We start from the raw sequence: 21,623 nt of genomic DNA on the forward strand, positions 1-21,623 counted from the left end.
CACCCTAGTCCCCTAGCTCCCTGGTCTAAAGGGAGTGCACCCTAGTCCCCTAGCTCCCTGGTCTAAAGGAGTGCACCCTAGTCCCCTAGCTCCCTGGTCTAAAGTAGTGCACCCTAGTCCCCTAGCTCCCTGGTCTAAAGGAGTGCACCCTAGTCCCCCTAGCTCCCTGGTCTAAAGGAGTGCACCCTAGTCCCCTAGCTCCCTGGTCTAAAGGAGTGCACCCCTAGTCCCCTAGCTCCCTGGTCTAAAGGAGTGCACCTAGTCCCCTAGCTCCCTGGTCTAAAGTAGGCACCCTAGTCCCCCTAGCTCCCTGGTCTAAAGGAGTGCACCCTAGTCCCCTAGCTCCCTGGTCTAAAGTAGTGCACCCTGCACCCCTAGTCCCCTAGCTCCCTGGTCTAAAGGAGTGCACCCTAGTCCCCTAGCTCCCTGGTCTAAAGGAGTGCACCCTAGTCCCCTAGCTCCCTGGTCTAAAGTAGTGCACCCTAGTCCCCTAGCTCCCTGGTCTAAAGGAGTGCACCCTAGTCCCCTAGCTCCCTGGTCTAAAGGAGTGCACCCTAGTCCCCTATCTCCCTGGTCTAAAGGAGTGCACCCTAGTCCCCTAGCTCCCTGGTCTAAAGGAGTGCACCCTAGTCCCCTAGCTCCCTGGTCTAAAGTAGTGCACCCTGCACCCTAGTCCCCTAGCTCCCTGGTCTAAAGTAGTGCACCCTAGTCCCCTAGCTCCCTGGTCTAAAGGAGTGCACCCTAGTCCCCTAGCTCCCTGGTCTAAAGGAGTGCACCCTAGTCCCCTAGCTCCCTGGTCTAAAGTAGTGCACCCTGCACCCTAGTCCCCTAGCTCCCTGGTCTAAAGTAGGCACCCTAGTCCCCTAGCTCCCTGGTCTAAAGGAGTGCACCCTAGTCCCCTAGCTCCCTGGTCTAAAGGAGTGCACCCTAGTCCCCTAGCTCCCTGGTCTAAAGGAGTGCACCCTAGTCCCCTAGCTCCCTGGTCTAAAGGAGTGCACCCTAGTCCCCTAGCTCCCTGGTCTAAAGGAGTGCACCCTAGTCCCCTAGCTCCCTGGTCTAAAGGAGTGCACCCTAGTCCCCTAGCTCCCTGGTCTAAAGGAGTGCACCCTAGTCCCCTAGCTCCCTGGTCTAAAGTAGTGCACCCTGCACCCTAGTCCCCTAGCTCCCTGGTCTAAAGTAGGCACCCTGCACCCTAGTCCCCTAGCTCCCTGGTCTAAAGGAGTGCACCCTAGTCCCCTAGCTCCCTGGTCTAAAGGAGTGCACCCTAGTCCCCTAGCTCCCTGGTCTAAAGGAGTGCACCCTAGTCCCCTAGCTCCCTGGTCTAAAGGAGTGCACCCCTAGTCCCCTAGCTCCCTGGTCTAAAGGAGTGCACCCTAGTCCCCTAGCTCCCTGTTCTAAAGGAGTGCACCCTAGTCCCCTAGCTCCCTGGTCTAAAGTAGTGCACCCTGCACCCTAGTCCCCCTAGCTCCCTGGTCTAAAGTAGGCACCCTAGTCCCCTAGCTCCCTGGTCTAAAGGAGTGCACCCTAGTCCCCTAGCTCCCTGGTCTAAAGGAGTGCACCCTAGTCCCCTAGCTCCCTGGTCTAAAGGAGTGCACCCTAGTCCCCTAGCTCCCTGGTCTAAAGTAGTGCACCCTGCACCCTAGTCCCCTAGCTCCCTGGTCTAAAGTAGTGCACCCTAGTCCCCTAGCTCCCTGGTCTAAAGTAGTGCACCCTGCACCCCTAGTCCCCCTAGCTCCCTGGTCTAAAGTAGGCACCCTAGTCCCCTAGCTCCCTGGTCTAAAGTAGTGCACCCTAGTCCCCTAGCTCCCTGGTCTAAAGGAGTGCACCCTAGTCCCCTAGCTCCCTGGTCTAAAGTAGGCACCCTAGTCCCCTAGCTCCCTGGTCTAAAGTAGTGCACCCTAGTCCCCTAGCTCCCTGGTCTAAAGGAGTGCACCCTAGTCCCCTAGCTCCCTGGTCTAAAGGAGTGCACCCTAGTCCCCTAGCTCCATGGTCTAAAGGAGTGCACCCTAGTCCCCTAGCTCCCTGGTCTAAAGTAGTGCACCCTAGTCCCCTAGCTCCCTGGTCTAAAGGAGTGCACCCTAGTCCCCTAGCTCCCTGGTCTAAAGTAGTGCACTATATAGGGAAAAGGGTGACATTTGAAATGCAGCCGTTCTAAACAGGCTGTCAAGTCACAACACTATCACCCTGTCTGGGAAAGATGGAGAGAGAGGGGAAGTAGAGACAGAGGAGGGGGAGGGAGAGGGGAAGTAGAGACAGAGGAGGGGGAGAGAGAGGGGAAGTAGAGACAGAGGAGGGGGAGGGGAAGTAGAGACAGAGGAGGGGGAGGGGAAGTAGAGACAGAGGAGGGGGAGGGGAAGTAGAGACAGGGGAGGGGGAGGGAGGGGAAGTAGAGACAGAGGAGGGGGAGGGGAAGTAGAGACAGAGGAGGGGGAGGGAGAGGGGAAGTAGAGACAGAGGAGGGAGAGAGAGGGGAAGTAGAGACAGAGGAGGGGGAGGGGGAGGGGAAGTAGAGACAGAGGAGGGGGAGGGAGAGGGGAAGTAGAGACAGAGGAGGGGGAGAGAGAGGGGAAGTAGAGACAGAGGAGGGGGAGAGAGAGGGGAAGTAGAGACAGAGGAGGGGGAGGGGAAGTAGAGACAGAGGAGGGGGAGGGGAAGTAGAGACAGAGGAGGGGGAGGGGAAGTAGAGACAGAGGAGGGGGAGGGGAAGTAGAGACAGAGGAGGGGAAGTAGAGACAGAGGAGGGGAAGTAGAGACGGGGGAGGGGAAGTAGAGACAGAGGAGGGGAGGGGAAGTAGAGATAGGGGAGGGGGAGGGGAAGTAGAGACAGGGGAGGGAGAGGGGAAGTAGAGACAGAGGAGGGGGAGGGGAAGTAGAGACAGAGGAGGGGGAGGGGAAGTAGAGACAGAGGAGGGGGAGGGGAAGTAGAGACAGAGGAGGGGGAGAGGAAGTAGAGACAGATGAGAGAAGGGAGAGGTAGAGACAGATGAGGAAGAGGGGAAGTAGACAGGAGGGGGAGGGGAAGTAGAGACAAGATGGGGAGAGAGGGGGAAGGAGAGACAGGGGAGAGAGGGGGAAGTAGAGACAGAGGAGGGGGAGGGGAAGTAGAGACAGAGGAGGGGGAGGGGAAGTAGAGACAGATGAGGGGGAGGGAGAGGGGAAGTAGAGATAGGGGAGGGAGAGGGGAAATAGAGATAGGGAGGGAGAGATAGAGGAGGGAGGGAGAGGGGAGATAGAGGAGGGGAAGTAGAGATAGAGGAGGGGGAGGGGAAGTAGAGACAGGTGAGGGGGAGGGGAAGTAGAGATAGAGGAGGGGGAGGGAGAGGGGACGTCGAGGCTTTCAAAGTGGCACCTTCATAGGATTCCAACAAGTCAGTTCATCAAATTTCTGCCCTGCTAGAGCTGCCCCGGTCAACTGGAAGTGCTGTTATTATCGTCTGCCCTGCTAGAGCTGCCCCGGTCAACTGGAAGGGCTGTTATTATCGTCTGCCCTGCTAGAGCTGCCCCGGTCAACTGGAAGTGCTGTTATTATCGTCTGCCCTGCTAGAGCTGCCCCGGTCAACTGGAAGGGCTGTTATTATCGTCTGCCCTGCTAGAGCTGCCCCGGTCAACTGGAAGGGCTGTTATTATCGTCTGCCCTGCTAGAGCTGCCCCGGTCAACTGGAAGTGCTGTTATTATCGTCTGCCCTGCTAGAGCTGCCCGGTCAACTGGAAGGGCTGTTATTATCGTCTGCCCTGCTAGAGCTGCCCCGGTCAACTGGAAGGGCTGTTATTATCGTCTGCCCTGCTAGAGCTGCCCCGGTCAACTGGAAGGGCTGTTATTATCGTCTGCCCTGCTAGAGCTGCCCCGGTCAACTGGAAGGGCTGTTATTATCGTCTGTCCACGGTTGCAACACTACTGAGGTCAGCACAATAACTGTTCGTCAGGAGCTTCATGAAATGGGTTTCCATGGCCGAGCAGCCGCACACAAGGCTAAGATCACCATGCGCAATGCCAAGCGTCGGCTGGAGTGGTGTAAAGCTCATCAGTGGACTTTGGAGCAGTGAAAACGTGTTCTCTGGAGTGATGAATCATGCTTCACCATCTGGGAGTCCGACGGACTAATCTGGGTTTGGCGGATGCCAGGAGAACGCTACCTGCCCCAATGCGTAGTGCCAACTGTAAAGTTTGGTGGAGGAGGAATAATGGTCTGGGGCTGTTGTTCATGGTTCGGGCTAGGCCCCTTAGTTCCAGTGAAGGGAAATCTTAACGGTACAGCATACAATGACATTCTAGACGATTTTGTGCTTCCAACTTTGTGGCAACAGTTTGGGGAAGGCCCTTTCCTGTTTCAGCATGACAATGCCCCCGTGCACAAAACGAGGTCCATACAGAAATGGTTTGTCGAGATCGGTGTGGAAGAGCTTGACTGGCCTGCACAGAGCCCTGACCTCAACCCCATCGAACACCTTTGGGATGAATTGGAACGCCAACTCGATATTAATGCCCATGATTTTGGAATGAGATGTTCGACGAACAGGTGTCCACATATTTTTTTGCCATGTAGTGTACCTTAGTACTGATTACCACAGTAGCCTAACCAATGAATTAGATCTAATACTTCGTTCTTTAAGTGCTGCCTGTCTTCCCAATTTGGGACTTGTTTTGGTAATCAGTGGCTGTATTGGAGGGGGTGTGGTTTTCACCTCTCCTAGGCAATTAGCAATTAGTACAGGGAGGCGTGGTCTCCACCTCTCCTAGGCAATTAGCAATTAGTACAGGGAGGCGTGGTCTCCACCTCTGCAAGGCAATTAGTAATTAGTACAGGGAGGCGTGGTCTCTACCTCTGCAAGGCAATTAGCAATTAGTACAGGGAGGCGTGGTCTCTACCTCTGCAAGGCAATTAGCAATTAGTACAGGGAGGCGTGGTCTCCACCTCTGCAAGGCAATTAGCAATTAGTACAGGGAGGCGTGGTCTCTACCTCTGCAAGGCAATTAGCAATTAGTACAGGGAGGCGTGGTCTCTACCTCTGCAAGGCAATTAGCAATTAGTACAGGGAGGCGTGGTCTCTACCTCTGCAAGGCAATTAGCAATTAGTACAGGGAGGCGTGGTCTCTACCTCTGCAAGGCAATTAGCAATTAGTACAGGGAGGCGTGGTCTCTACCTCTGCAAGGCAATTAGTACAGGGAGGCGTGGTCTCTACCTCTGCAAGGTAATTAGCAATTAGTACAGGGAGGCGTGGTCTCTACCTCTGCAAGGCAATTAGCAATTAGTACAGGGAGGCGTGGTCTCTACCTCTGCAAGGCAATTAGCAATTAGTACAGGGAGGCGTGGTCTCTACCTCTGCAAGGCAATTAGCAATTAGTACAGGGAGGCGTGGTCTCTACCTCTCCTAGGCAATTAGCAATTAGTACAGGGAGGCGTGCTCTCCACCTCTGCAAGGCAATTAGCAATTAGTACAGGGAGGCGTGGTCTCTACCTCTGCAAGGCAATTAGCAATTAGTACAGGGAGGCGTGGTCTCCACCTCTGCAAGGCAATTAGCAATTAGTACAGGGAGGCGTGGTCTCTACCTCTGCAAGGCAATTAGCAATTAGTACAGGGAGGCGTGGTCTCTACCTCTGCAAGGCAATTAGCAATTAGTACAGGGAGGCGTGGTCTCTACCTCTGCAAGGCAATTAGCAATTAGTGTTAGTTCTTCAGTCTCCCCCTGGTTTCTCAGCGGCAGCTGTAGGTGGCGGTCGTGTCAGTGGCATTTCTTTTCATAGCAGAACTAATACCGTCGCCGAAACAAAGACTGTTCTACCGAGTTGTTCTGACGAGTTCTTTGAGGAAGGAAAGAGAGGGAGGCTCCACACCACTCTCTCACTTCAGTGTCTTATTAACAGATGATCTCATTTTGCTCTTTTGAAGCTTTGTCAACTATGCGTGTGTTTTCTATACCTGTTGGCTCCTCTCCCTGTAGGCTTTACAGACGCTCCCCACCCCTTGGCTACAACCCTTCTGATTTAGTGGACCCTGCGTGCACAAGCCATGTGGAATACCGGGTCTCCGGCAGCGTTTGGAACTGCCGATCTGCGGTTAAGAACGCTGGGTTCATCTCAGCCTGTGCTGCCCTTCAGTCCCTAGACTTTTTGGCCCTGACGGAGACATGGGATCACCCCAGAGAACACTGCTACTCCAGCTGCTCTTTCTTCATCTGACTATGTTTTCTCTCATAGTCCGAGAGCATCTGGTCGTCGTGGTGATGGCACAGGGCTACTCATTTCTCCTAAGTGGAGATTTGCTATTTTCTCCCTCTCTCACCTGTCCATCTCCTCATTTGAATTCCACGCTGTCACTGTCACTTGTCCACTCAAGCTTAATATTGTTGTGATCTATCGCCCACCAGGTGCCCTTGGAGAGTTCAACAATGAGCTTGACACCTTGATAAGCTAATTACCTGGCGATGGCTCACCGTTCTACGTACTTGGCGACTTCAACCTCCCGACGTTAGCCTTCTGTTAATTTCTTTCCAACTCTCTCTTTCCCCTCCTTGCCTATTTTGACCAACCTTTCCCAATCCCCTCCAACTCACAAGGCAGGTAATACGCTTGATCTCATCTTTACTAGAGGCTGTTCTCCTACTAATCTCACTGCAACCCCCCTCCAGGTCTCTGATCACTACTTTGTTTCCTTTTCTGTCTCCCTTTCCTCCAACCCTACCCACTCAGCCCCTACCCTGATGGTCATGCACCATTGGAATCTTCTCTCTCTGTCTCCCACTGCTCTCTCCTCTTCTATCCTATCATCTCTCCCGTCTGCTAAATCCTTCTCCCTCCTGTCTCCTTATTCTGCCTCTTTGACCCTACTCTCCTCCCTTTCCGTATCCTATGTCTCGTCCCGGCCGGCTTGACCCTCCCCTCCTGCTCCGTGGCTGAGTGACAGAACAGGGCTGCGGGCAGCTGAGTGACAGAACAGGGCTGAGGGCAGCTGAGTGACAGAACAGGGCTGCGGGCAGCTGAGTGACAGAACAGGGCTGCGGGCAGCTGAGTGACAGAACAGGGCTGGGGGCAGCTGAGTGACAGAACAGGGCTGAGGGCAGCTGAGTGACAGAACAGGGCTGCGGGCAGCTGAGTGACAGAACAGGGCTGCGGGCAGCTGAGTGACAGAACAGGGCTGCGGGCAGCTGAGTGACAGAACAGGGCTGGGGGCAGCTGAGTGACAGAACAGGGCTGCGGGCAGCTGAGTGACAGAACAGGGCTGAGGGCAGCTGAGTGACAGAACAGGGCTGAGGGCAGCTGAGTGACAGAACAGGGCTGAGGGCAGCTGAGTGACAGAACAGGGCTGAGGGCAGCTGAGTGACAGAACAGGGCTGCGGGCAGCTGAGTGACAGAACAGGGCTGAGGGCAGCTGAGTGACAGAACAGGGCTGAGGGCAGCTGAGTGACAGAACAGGGCTGAGGGCAGCTGAGTGACAGAACAGGGCTGAGGGCAGCTGAGTGACAGAACAGGGCTGAGGGCAGCTGAGTGACAGAACAGGGCTGAGGGCAGCTGAGTGACAGAACAGGGCTGCGGGCAGCTGAGTGACAGAACAGGGCTGCGGGCAGCTGAGTGACAGAACAGGGCTGCGGGCAGCTGAGTGACAGAACAGGGCTGAGGGCAGCTGAGTGACAGAACAGGGCTGCGGGCAGCTGAGTGACAGAACAGGGCTGCGGGCAGCTGAGTGACAGAACAGGGCTGCGGGCAGCTGAGTGACAGAACAGGGCTGCGGGCAGCTGAGTGACAGAACAGGGCTGCGGGCAGCTGAGTGACAGAACAGGGCTGCGGGCAGCTGAGTGACAGAACAGGGCTGCGGGCAGCTGAGTGACAGAACAGGGCTGAGGGCAGCTGAGTGACAGAACAGGGCTGAGGGCAGCTGAGTGAAAATGGAGGGAAACGAAACTTCCAGAGGACCTATCATCCTTTCCCTCCCTCCCTCCTCTCTACCTTCTCTTCCTCTACCTTCTCTTCCTCTCTACCTTCTCTTCCTCTACCTTCTCTTCCTCTCTACCTTCTCTTCCTCTACCTTCTCTTCCTCTCTACCTTCTCTTCCTCTACCTTCTCTTCCTCTCTACCTTCTCTTCCTCTACCTTCTCTTCCTCTACCTTCTCTTCCTCTGTATCCGCTCCCATTCCTCACTTCCCTCATCAACTCATCCCTGACCACTGGCATCCCCTCTGGTTTCAAAATGGCCTGAGTTGCTCCCCTCCTCAAGAAACCAACACTTGACTCATCTGACGTTTAAAAATAAAAAAAAAACTGTAGACCTGTATCCATTTATTTTGTGGAGAGGATCTGTGTCTGCACCACGTACTCTCACTACTGGTGTCCCCCAGGGCTCGGTTCTAGGCCCTCTCCTCTTCTCTCTATACACCAAGTCACTCGGCTCTGTCATATCCTCACATGGTCTCTCCTATCATTGCTATGTGGATGACGCACAACTACTTTTCTCCTTACCCCCCCTTCTGACACCCAGGTGGCGACACGCATCTCTGCGTGCCTGGCAGAAGTCTCAGCTTGGACGTCGGCCCTCGACAAGACGGAGCTGCTCTTCCTCCCGGGGAAGGCCTGCCCACTCCAAGACCTCTCCATCACAGTTGACAACTCCACGGTGTCCCCCTCCCAGAGTGCAAAGAACCTTGGCGTGACCCTGGACAACACCCTGTCGTTCTCTGCAAACATCAAAGCAGTGACTCGCTGCTGCAGGTTCATGTTCTACAACATCCGTAGAGTGCGACCCTACCTCACACAGGAAGCAGCGCAGGTCCTAATCCAGGCACATGTCATCTCCCATCTGGATCACTGCAACTCACTGTTGGCTGGGCTCCCTGCTTGTGCCATCAAACCCCTGCAACTTACCCAGAATGCTGCAGCCTGCTTGGTTTTCAACCTTCCCAAGTTCTTCCATGTCACCCCGTTACTCCGCACACTCCACTGGCTTCCAGTTGAAGCTCGCATCTGCTACAAGACCATGGTGCTTGCCTACGGAGCTGTGAGGGGAACTGCCCCCCTCCCTACCTTCAGGCTATACTCAAACCCTACACCCTGACCCAAGTACTCCGTCCTGCCACCTCTGGTCTCTTGGCCCTCCCACCCCTACGGGAGGGCAGCTCCCGCTCAGCCCAGTCCAAGCTCTTCTCTCTGTCCTGGCACCCCAATGGTGGAATCAGTTTCCCCCTGAAGCTAGGACAGCAGAGTCCCTCCCCATCTTCTGATAGCGCCTCAAACCCAACCTCTTAAATAACCCCCCCCCTCCCCCCCAACAACAACAAAAAAACTTTCCTGATCCAACGCTTGCAATTGACTTAGACTAACCCATCAATAAGATCTAATATTTATGAAGATCACTTGGTTCCGTCTGATGAGATCACAGTGTACTACAGCTGTGAACTAGGAGGAGATTACCTTTTACCTGGACAAGGTGATCCAGTAATCCATCAGATCCAACCCTCTCTTACCCGTCTTGGGTCACCTAGTGCCCTCAGATGAAATCACATTATACCAGGGTTGGGCTCAATTCCATTTCAATTCAAAAAGTAAACCAAATTCCAATTCCAAATTGTTCCCATTGAAAAGCTTTGACGATAATAGTAATGTCAGTGTACTTCCTGAATTGAAATTGACCCCAACCCTGCAGTGTACTTCAGCTATGAGCCGGCAGGAGATTACCTGGAAAGTGTGATCCAGTGTTCTAGGCCCTGTTTGATCCAACCCTAACCCTGTCTGGGTTTTTTACCTGTCTCTACAGGGTCACTTGGTGCCGTCTGATGAGATCACCGTGTACTACAGCTGTGAGCCAGCAGGTGATTACCTGGACAAGGTGATCCAGGCCCACGCGGACTTCATCCTGGCAACCACCAAGGCACCGCTCAAGACCTACCCCGTCCCGAAGTCCTCCAGCGTCATCGTGCAGGAGAAAACACAGGTTGGTTGGGTTGACGTGTAAACACCACAATGTTAGACAGAACGAAAAGTGCTCTCAAATACCTCCAGTGTGGGTTGGGTTAAAGCAAAAAAATATGCACATATGTAATTTAAATAAACTCCTGTTCCTAAATATGAATGGTTCATGTTTTTCCCCTCTGGTTGTGGTTGTACCTAATGGTTTTCATAATGTTTCTCCGTGGTTGTGCCTAATGGTCCTGTACTATAGTTGAAAGGTTCTGACCTGGACCTGACCATAGTAAAAGGAGCCGCCGCCTCTCGAGCTCCTCTGACTGGACCAGCCTGTGCCTACATCAACATCAACCTCAAACTCAACAACAAGGAACAAGGTATAATTAGAAATATCTAATAATGCTTTACATTACCTCTGGTCGTGGTCCCCACTACTGGTGTCACCCAGGACTCAATTGGATTGGACCAAAAGTTCTGGGTTTGTTTTGATATCTAAATTATCAGTGTTGGTGTGTAATGGAACACAGTAGAGGCAAATTCAATTCCATTTAATTCAATTCGGGAAGTGAATTGAAATTCAAATTCAAGAATGGACGAATCCTCACCCTAAAAGCACCAACAGAGGTTAAAAAAAAGGTTATAATTTCGAAACCCTTTAAAAAAAAAAATCCTTCTGAAATTTTAGGACTTTGTCAAGCAAGTAGATACCAACAAAAAAACATGGAGGAATGACTAAGCTTAAAAGGTGGACTCAATAGTATAAATATTCTTTGGGGGATAAAAGCAACAAATCTGGCATTCAGAAAATATTCAGACCCCTTGACTTTTTCCACATGTTGTTACGTTGCAGCCTTATTCTAAAATGGACAAAAAATATGTTTTTACACTTATTCTTCTCCCCTCAATTTACACACAATACCCCATAATGACAAAGCAAAAACAGGTTTTTAGAAAATTTTGGCAAATGTATTAAAAATAAAACATCTTATTTACATAAGTATTCAGACCCTTTGCAATGAGACTTGAAATTGAGCTCAGGTGCATCCTGTTTCCATTGATCATCCATAACTTAATTGGGGTCCACCTGTGGCAAATTCAATTGACTGGACATGATTTGGAAAGGCACACACCTGTCTATATAAGGTCCCACATTTGACAGTGCATGTCAGAGCAAAAACCAAGCCATGAGGTCGAAGGAATTGTCCATAGAGCTCTGAGACAGGATTGTGTCAAGACACAGATCTGGGGAAAGGTACCAAAAAATATCTGCAGCATTGAAGGTCCCCAAGAACACAGTGGTCTCCATCATTCTTAAATGGAAGAAGTTTGGAACCACCAAGACTCTTCCTATAGCTGGTCACCTGACCAAACTGAGCAGTCGGGGAAGAAGGGCCTTGGTCAGGGAGGTGACCAAGAATTCGATGGTCACTCTGACAGAGCTCCAGAGTTCCTCTGTGGAGATGGGAGAACCTTCCAGAAGGACCACCATCCCTGCAGCACTCCACCAATCAGGCCTTTATGAGAGTGGCCAGACGGAAGCCACTCCTCAGTAAAAGGCACATGACAGCCCACTTGGAGTTTGCCAAAGGCACCTAAAGGACTCTGAATGCGAAGCGTCACGTCTGGAGGAAACCTGGCACCATCCCTACGGTGAAGCATGGTGGTGGCAGCATCATTCTGTGAGGATGTTTTTCAGCGGCAGGGACTGGGAGACTAGTCAGGATGGAGGGAAAGATGAATGGAGCAAAGTACAGAGCGATCCTTGATGAAAACCTGCTCCAGAGCGCTCAGGACCTTAGACTGGGGTGAAGGTTCACCTTCCAACGGGACAACGACCCTAAGCACACAGCCAAGACAGTGCAGGAGTGGCTTTGGGACTGAATGTCCTTGAGTGGCCCGGCCAGAGCCCGGACTTGAACCCGATTGAACATCTCTGGAGAGACCTGAAAATAGCTGTGCAGCGACGCTCCCCATCCAACCTGACAGAGCTTGAGAGGATCTGCAGAGAAGAATGGGAGAAACTCCCCAAATACAGGTGTGCCAAGCTTGTAGCATCATACCCAAGAAGCCTTGAGGCTGTAATCGCTGCCAAAGGTGCTTCAACAAAGTACTGAGTAAGGGTCTGAATACTAATGTAAATGAAATATTTTCAGGTCTTTTTTTTATAGAAATGGGCAAAAATTTCAAAACCAGTTTTTGCTTTGTCATTATGGGGTATTGTGTGTAGATTGAGAGAGAGAGGGGGGGGGACAATTTAATCCATTTTAGAATAATGCCGTAATGTAACAATGTGGAAAAAGTCAAGGGGACTGAATACACAGTATATTTATAAAATGTGTGAGTGTACTGTGTGTATATATAAATGGTTAATCAAATACAAGCTTTTACGGTTTGATAGAAAGTGTATTTTTGCCATTTCCAATTTGGGGTAAAATGAGCCCTGTTGATGCTTTTTAGGGTTAAACAAATGAATGCAATTTTTTTTGTGCTGTCTCTTTCAGAGGGTGTGGTGCTCCTGGAGAACCCTAAAGGAGATAACTGTCTGGACATGGCCAAGCTGAGGCAGGTCTGCTCCAGTATCTTCGGTCTCAACAACACCAAGCTCTGTGTGTTCAACGGCAAGACGGGTAAGATGGCACACTCACTTTGAATCCTTAATCAACTTCCTAACCCCTATGTCAATAGAGCCCCACAGTGGATGTGTCATAATACCCATAAAACCTAGCGGGTCAAACAGGGAAATGGTTCCAATTGTTTTCCACCATTCATTTTTCCCATAGGGGATTTTAGAAACACTTAAAATAAGGGCTGTGTTTTGTGTAGGCTTACCCTGGCGTGACATTTTGATAACGTGGACAAGGTTACTTTTTTTAATCAATATATTCAGCTCTATTTACTCTCAATAATTAGCATCAAAGTAGACATCATGCAAAACTACAAATCCCTGCAAGCTCCTGCACATCATCTCTAACTGACACCTTTGCTAACAGGTATTGTGTCAATTTAAATGTGCACAAGACAGTTCACAGAATTGTCCATTGAAAGAAATGTAGCCAATTTTTTTCATTACTACATTTAACTAACCATTAGATCGTTAATCCAGAGACTCTTACCTTTGCCTTGATTTGGCAGTCTCTTACAGATCATCATGGTATTTGTAGTTCTTTATGATAGCCACATTAGCAGCTAATTAGCGTTTCATTTGTTGGGGGTAAATACAGGCGAAATATATTGATAAAAGTCACCTTGTCCTAGAGAGATTTACACGGTTATCAAAACGTCATGCCAGGGTAAGCCTACACGAAACACAGCCCTTATTTTAAGGGTTCCTATGGGAAAAACGTATGGTGTAAAAACGATTGGAACCATTTCCCTGTTTGACCGCTAGGTTTTATGGGTATTATGACTCATACTGTGGTACTCAATACATACACTAGTAAGATGGGACACTCACAAGCCTCCTATACATACAGTGCATTCACAAAGTATTCACACCCCTTGACTTTTTCCACATTTGGCTGTTACAGCCTGAATTTAAAATTGATTAAATTGTGATATTTTTTTTTTTTTGTCGTCACTGGCCTAAACACACAGTACCCCATAATGTCAAAGTGGAAATATGTTTTTTGAAATGTTTACTAATTTAATAAAAAATGAAACATCTGAAATGTCTTTAGTCAAGAACTATTCAACTCCTTGGTTATGGCAAGCCTATATAAGGAAGAAGGAAACCGCTCAGGGATTTCACCATGATGCCAATTGTGACTTTTAAATAGTTAGTTTAATGGCTGTGAAAGGAGAACTGAGGATGGGTCAACAACATTGTAGTTACTCCACAATACTAACCTAATTGACAGTGAAAAGAAGAGAGCCTGTACAGAATTAAAATATTCCAAAACATGCATCCTGTTTGTAAAAAGGCAAAAAATGTTGCAAAAAATGTGGCAAAGCAATTAACCTTTTGTCCTGTTATCTTTGGGTCAAATCCAATACAACACATTACTGAGTACAACTCTCCATAGTTTCAAGCATAGTTGTGGCTGCATCATGTTATTGGTATGCTTGTCATTGTTAAGGACTGGGGAGTTTTTCAGGATATAAAAGAAATGAAATGGAATGGAACAAAGCACAGGCAAAATCCTAGAAGATCCTGGTTCAGTCTGCTTTCCACCAGACACTGGGAGATGAATTCATCTTTCAGAGGGACAATAACCTAAAACACAAGGCCAAATCTACACTGGAGTTGCTTACCAAGAAGACAATGAAGGTTCCTGAGTGGCTGAGTTACAGTTTTGACTTAAATCTACGGCAAGACCTGAAAATGCTTGTCTAGCTATGATCAACAACCAATTTGACAGAGCTTGAAGAATTTAGAAAATAATAATGGGTAAATATTGCAAAATCTAGGTGTGGAAAGCTCTTAGACTTACCCAGAAAGACTAACAGCTGTAATCGCTGCCAAAGGTGATTCTACAAAGTATCAATATAGCACTGTACTGGACTAATATATAACTCTCCTGGGTCCCCAGATCAATATGGCACTGTACTGGACTAATATAACTCTCCTGGGACCCCCAGATCAATATGGCACTGTACTGGACTAATATATAACTCTCCTGGGTCCCCGGATCAATATGGCACTGTACTGGACTAATATATAACTCTCCTGGGTCCCCGGATCAATATGGCACTGTACTGGACTAATATAACTCTCCTGGGACCCCCAGATCAATATGGCACTGTACTGGACTAATATATAACTCTCCTGGGTCCCCGGATCAATATGGCACTGTACTGGACTAATATATAACTCTCCTGGGTCCCCCGGATCAATATGGCACTGTACTGGACTAATATATAACTCTCCTGGGTCCCCGGATCAATATGGCACTGTACTGGACTAATATATAACTCTCCTGGGACCCCCGGATCAATATGGCACTGTACTGGACTAATATATAACTCTCCTGGGTCCCCGGATCAATATGGCACTGTACTGGACTAATATATAACTCTCCTGGGTCCCCGGATCAATATGGCACTGTACTGGACTAATATATAACTCTCCTGGGACCCCCGGATCAATATGGCACTGTACTGGACTAATATATAACTCTCCTGGGACCCCCAGATCAATATGGCACTGTACTGGACTAATATATAACTCTCCTGGGTCCCCGGATCAATATGGCACTGTACTGGACTAATATATAACTCTCCTGGGACCCCCAGATCAATATGGCACTGTACTGGACTAATATAACTCTCCTGGGTCCCCGGATCAATATGGCACTGTACTGGACTAATATATAACTCTCCTGGGTCCCCGGATCAATATGGCACTGTACTGGACTAATATAACTCTCCTGGGTCCCCGGATCAATATGGCACTGTACTGGACTAATATATAACTCTCCTGGGACCCCCGGATCAATATGGCACTGTACTGGACTAATATATAACTCTCCTGGGACCCCCGGATCAATATGGCACTGTACTGGACTAATATATAACTCTCCTGGGTCCCCCGGATCAATATGGCACTGTACTGGACTAATATATAACTCTCCTGGGTCCCCGGATCAATATGGCACTGTACTGGACTAATATATAACTCTCCTGGGTCCCCGGATCAATATGGCACTGTACTGGACTAATATATAACTCTCCTGGGTCCCCGGATCAATATGGCACTGTACTGGACTAATATATAACTCTCCTGGGTCCCCCGGATCAATATGGCACTGTACTGGACTAATATATAACTCTCCTGGGTCCCCCGGATCAATATGGCACTGTACTGGACTAATATAACTCTCCTGGGACCCCCACTATGCTGCTGTCTCTCACACACAGGAATACAACAACAAAAAACATTGGAGGACTCATTAAATGATTGATTTTATTGGTCAGGTTAGTGATAAACAGATGTTGTGAACCATGGTCAGGTTAGTGATAAACAGATGGTGTGAACCATGGTCAGGTTAGTGATAAACAGATGGTGTGAACCATGGTCAGGTTAGTGATAAACAGATGGTGTGAACCATGGTCAGGTTAGTGATAAACAGATGGTGTGAACCATGGTCAGGTTCGTGATAAACAGATGTTGTGAACCATGGTCTATAAAGAGTGGTTCTCACACAGCTCAACATTTCTTATTTTCCTCGTGTGAATTATTACAAGCGAGATTGAGGAGGTGTGTTGTGTTCAGACCTGTCCAGCGTGTTTCAGAGCTGTCCAGCGTGTTTCAGAGCTGTCCAGCGTGTTTCAGACCTGTCCAGCGTGTTTCAGACCTGTCCAGCGTGTTTCAGAGCTGTCCAGCGTGTTTCAGAGCTGTCCAGCGTGTTTCAGACCTGTCCAGCGTGTTTCAGACCTGTCCAGCGTGTTTCAGACCTGTCCAGCGTGTTTCAGACCTGTCCAGCGTGTTCAGACCTGTCCAGTATGTTTCAGACCTGTCCAGCGTGTTCAGACCTGTCCAGTATGTTTCAGACCTGTCCAGCGTGTTTCAGAGCTGTCCGGTAACTGATTGCTGTATGTTCTTGTTATTCCAGAGTTGACTGGTAAGTGTGATCTGCTGTCTCTGAATGGGAAGACCCTGACAGTGACATCAGGCTCCAGTCCAAGCGACTCCTGTCCCAGCTCTGAGTCTCTGGTGAGCTCCTACGTCAACCTCCAACTGGCCAACTGTCAGCCCGCTGGTACGTTTAACTCACCAGTTGCTCATTCTCTCACTCCACTACACACCTACTTCCCTTTTTTTTTTTTTTTTTACTCAACTTTTTTTTTTCAAAGGTTACTTTTCAGTTTGTTATGCCAATGCATTGTTATTCTGACACTGTTTTTACACATGTATGACGTTACAGGACATCCAACTGTAGTCTATTGAGATAAACATCACGAGGTCCAACTGAAATGAGACTTCTGCTTTATCCCAACCCCTGCCAGCAAGTGCCTTGGGCCCAATGGCATCTAGGATTTGATACAAGCAACTCTCCGGTCGCCAGCTCATTTCCTGGGGACCCCCTGGATTCGAACCGGGAACCCTCCAGTTACTGTTTTGCCTCTAACCGCTAGGCTACCTGCTGCTATTGATGTGTACTGATGCTATGTATGTCCTGTCTCTCTGCAGAGTGTCAGAGTGGAGATGTGGGGACCCTGCTGCTGGTCAATCCTGTCGGACACGACTGCCTGACCCACAATGCTTTGCTGTCTGAGACGGCCAAGGTGTTCGGCCTCCGCAGCCGTAGACTGAAGCTCTACCTGGACGATGCGCTCACCCAAGGTAAGACGGACACCACCAGTCCTATTTTGGTCTCTGTCTCTGTGTTGTCTTCAATGCGTCTAGGATGGATTGGAAGGCTACAGGCCAGGCTCAGCAGTGCTCAGAGAATGGGCTGCGAAACGCTCTCTTGACTTTGCCGGAGCAGGATCTTGGAAGCTCAGCTTGAACAGTACTTCTGTCCTGCTTCAGCTGTATTCATTTCTGCTACTTTACACCTTTCCCCATCAATCCTACTGTGTCTAGGTTCAGGCTAGAGGTCATTTACTACTCTGCTGCACATTTAACTCTTAGCCTGTACCACCTTCTCCACATGTTTAACTGTAGCCTGCTAGCCTCTGCTCTGTAGTTTGCTAACCCTCTACTCTGCCAGTGATCTTTGACTTTTAATCTGGTTGGGAGAGTTTTTTAATGTTGACCTTGAACCAGCAGCAGAGCGGCAAGTTCTGGGCTGAGGAAACCTCCCTGTCCAATTACTGTGTCTGACAGACTGCCTGTCTGCCCTAGCAGACGGGCTGGTTTGACTTACAGATCATAGGTCTTCCTGCCTAATTAGGTGGGACTTGAGAAGCAAAAGTCCCGACTTGAAATCTTCGTCATACTTGTTGTTGTTCTTCTGCGCGCTACTCCTCTTACACGTTCAAGCTAGAAACGTCGTTCAAACTTTAAAACGTGTGGAACAATCTGGAATAGTGTGCTTACGTTTTACTTTTTGATATCTTTCATACTTCTTAAAACGATCTTCATTCATGTTAATGGGACTTTTTTTCATTATTCTAAAACTCCCCATAGTGACCACAACATTAACTGTAAACAATGTAACTTTTGACAAATCATCTACTTTGACCACTTTCCCAACAAAAACGTAGAGGTTATGAAATCTTGGTCTACTTCTCTGCAATTAAAATCTGGAATTGGAACAGAACTATCTTCTATGGATCAAACGATAGAGCTTTTTTTAGTAACCACTTCCAACAACTTTTCGTCTCAGCTTTTTACAAACAACTGCCGTTTTGACCACATTCCCAACACGTTAGACTATAAGTTAGTGTATGACATCTTGGTCTGCTATTCAAATCTGGAATCGGAATAGAAATATCTGTTTTATAGAACCGCATCAACTTTTGAATTAACTGCCACGGAACTTTTCAGAACTTTCAAATTATAACGATGGGGGGGGGGAGCACATTCTAAGCGTGAGACGATGGGTGTTTCTCAATACGCACTACCTCGCTCCATACTCTCATGCTCGGAGTGCATTCTCCGAGGACGTTCTCTTGAGTACGTTCTTGTGAGTACGAGAGTGTGAAGAACACATAAAACATTACATTTCAGAAGCACTCACACTCCCCCCCTATTGTATCTCTCCATTCACTGAACCTTCTTCCAGCCAGGACAATGGCAACAATAGAGTCGAAACGAGATGCGCACACACACGTTTTTTACTTAATAATTATCAGCTAGATATACTGTATGTGAATCGTAGTACTCCAGCTAGCCGGCTAGTTAAACAGGCAAAAATGACCTAAAACTAATGTTATGCAAGGTAGATGTCAATTCTTCGTGGGTAGCTAGCTGTAGTCAGCCAACATTTTTGATGTAAATGGTCAACATTTAATTCCAAAGTCGGAGTGTATTTTCAGCTCAAATAATGTCCGCCATTGATTTCAAGAAATGTTGCTTTTTTTTTACGTAGTTGCATCATTTTTCTTTGCATACTTTCCGTTGAAGCTTGCATCAATGCATGCTTCAATGTGATGTATAAAGGGAGTATGCATTAGAGAAGTGCCCTCCATGCTTAGTTTTGCATACTTTGATTTGAACACCCAATTAGCAAACATTGTGACTTTTGACACATCAGCTACTTTCACCACTTTTCCCAACAACGCGCCCCCCAGCGGCGACGGAGAGATCTAGTAGAGATGGCGAGTGAGAGCTGTAGTATTTTTATTTATTTAACCAGAGGTCACATTGAGATTTACATCTCTTTAACAAGGCCCTGGCCAAGAAAGCATAATACAGAGTAAACAACATAAAACACGACATAGTAAACAACATAAAACACGACATAGTAAACAACATAAAACACGACATAGTAAACAGCATAAAACACTACATAGTAAACAACATAAAACACGACATAGTAAACAACATAAAACACAACATAGTAAACAGCATAACCCACGACATAGTAAACAACATAAAACACGACATAGTAAACAGCATAAAACACTACATAGTAAACAACATAATACACGACATAGTAAACAGCATAAAACACGACATAGTAAACAGCATAACACGACATAGTAAACAGCATAAAACACGACATAGTAAACAACATAAAACACGACATAGTAAACAGCATAAAACACGACATAGTAAACAGCATAAAACACGACATAGTAAATAGCATAAAACACGACATAGTAAACAGCATAAAACACGACATAGTAAACAGCATAAAACACGACATAGTAAACAGCATAAAACACGACATAGTAAACAGCATAAAACACGACATAGTAAACAACAAAACACGACATAGTAAACAACAAAAAACACTACATAGTAAACAACATAACACACGACATAGTAAACAGCATAACACACGACATAGTAAACAGCATAAAACACGACATAGTAAACAACAAAACACGACATAGTAAACAACAAAAAACACTACATAGTAAACAACATAAAACACTACATAGTAAACAACATAACACACTACATAGTAAACAGCATAACACACGACATAGTAAACAGCATAACACACGACATAGTAAACAGCATAACACACGACATAGTAAACAACATAAAACACAACATAGTAAACAGCATAAAACACGACATAGTAAACAACATAAAACACGACATAGTAAACAACATAAAACACGACATAGTAAACAACATAAAACACGACATAGTAAACAACATAACACGACATAGTAAACAATATAAAACACGACATAGTAAACAGCATAAAACACGACATAGTAAACAGCATAACACACGACATAGTAAACAGCATAAAACACGACATAGTAAACAACATAACACGACATAGTAAACAACATAAAACACGACATAGTAAACAACATAAAACACGACATAGTAAACAACATAAAACACGACATAGTAAACAGCATAACACACGACATAGTAAACAGCATAAAACACGACATAGTAAACAGCATAAAACACGACATAGTAAACAACATAACACACGACATAGTAAACAACGCAACACACGACATAGTAAAGTGCATTGCATAAGAGTTTGGAAGGCTGCTGAATGCTCTTTTAATCTGTGATTTCAAACCCTCAGTGGGAATAAAATGATGTTGTTTCACGGTGATGTAGAGACAGAGCTTTGACAGACTGCTTATTATTTCCTTCCTTACGGCTTTACCTTCTGAAAGATGCCAGGCGGGTTGTCTTCCATCATACTTTAAAATTATTTGTTTGTGTTTCAGAAATCCCAGCAGAGACGTCAGTGAAGACGCTGGACAGGAAGACTCTGTACGTTGGAGTTCTGCCCACCACTGCAGAGTCGTAGGACCCGGGGAACAGCCCGTCTGAAATGGCACCCTATTCCTTATATAGTGCACTGCTTTTGACCAGGGCCCAATGGCGCTCTGAGCAAACCTAGTGCACTACAGAGAATAGGGTGCTATTTCAGACACAGGCAGAGAGAACCGTCTAGCGCCAAACTTCAATGAGAACCGAACATTAAATAGCAAAGCATTTCTGCTGCTCGGTATTCCCCCGTATCTCTTTCACTGTACTGTTCATCCTGTAGTCCAATGTCCGGTGACGGAGCCCATAGGTTTATCATGAGTTTATGAGTTAACCTCAACCTACTCTGTACCTAATAGTCTTGACCAATCAGCTCTGTTTGCAGAGACGGTACAGTGGATATTCTGTGGGTAAGAAGTAGCGTTCAGTAGTGTCTACCTTTTTTTAAAGTGTCTATTGTAACCAAACGTCTCAGAACAAGAATAAAGGAGAATGCGCTATTTTTTGTGAAATAAATAAAGGAACAATGGAATGAAATAAAGTGAAACCACAATGGAGAAATTACAGATGTTTGTGTTTTCCCTTTCTTGCAAAGAAACCATAGATCCATGTGGCACAGCATACATTTACATTACATTACATTTTAGTCATTTAGCAGACGCTCTTATCCAGAGCGACTTACAGTTAGTTAGTGCATACATTATTTTACTTTTTCATACTGGCCCCCCCGTGGGAATCGAACCCACAACCCTGGCGTTGCAAACACCATGCTCTACCAACTGAGCTACATCACCTGCCGGCCATTCCCTCCCCTACCCTGGACGACGCTGGGCCAATTGTGCGCCGCCCCATGGGTCTCCCGGTCGCGGCCGGCTACGACAGAGCCTGGATTCGAACCAGGATCTCTAGTGGCACAGCGTCGTCCAGG

At 47.7% G+C, this 21,623-nt stretch overlaps 1 protein-coding gene and 1 long non-coding RNA gene across 2 annotated transcripts in view; one reads left to right on the top strand and one right to left on the bottom strand.

The window, feature by feature from the left end:
- Positions 1 to 21,259, top strand: part of iars1 (isoleucyl-tRNA synthetase 1) — a 120,527-nt gene extending 99,268 nt beyond the window's left edge. Inside the window, exons 29-34 of the mRNA XM_041891841.2 lie at positions 9,746 to 9,922; positions 10,151 to 10,271; positions 12,396 to 12,521; positions 16,446 to 16,592; positions 17,024 to 17,176; positions 20,653 to 21,259. Of these exons, the coding sequence (XP_041747775.2) occupies positions 9,746 to 9,922; positions 10,151 to 10,271; positions 12,396 to 12,521; positions 16,446 to 16,592; positions 17,024 to 17,176; positions 20,653 to 20,735 (807 nt within the window). The 3' untranslated portion in view covers positions 20,736 to 21,259. The remainder of the gene's footprint in view (positions 1 to 9,745; positions 9,923 to 10,150; positions 10,272 to 12,395; positions 12,522 to 16,445; positions 16,593 to 17,023; positions 17,177 to 20,652) is intronic.
- On the bottom strand, positions 15,779 to 16,437 carry LOC123492038. Its single transcript, XR_006661599.1, has 2 exons — positions 16,188 to 16,437; positions 15,779 to 16,107 (listed from the first exon to the last, which is right to left on the bottom strand). It is a non-coding gene; the product is annotated as an uncharacterized LOC123492038 (long non-coding RNA).
- Positions 21,260 to 21,623: the final 364 nt, after the last annotated feature.

Source organism: Coregonus clupeaformis, chromosome 12, assembly GCF_020615455.1.
Source record: "Coregonus clupeaformis isolate EN_2021a chromosome 12, ASM2061545v1, whole genome shotgun sequence".
Classification (NCBI taxonomy): Eukaryota; Metazoa; Chordata; class Actinopteri; order Salmoniformes; family Salmonidae; genus Coregonus; species Coregonus clupeaformis.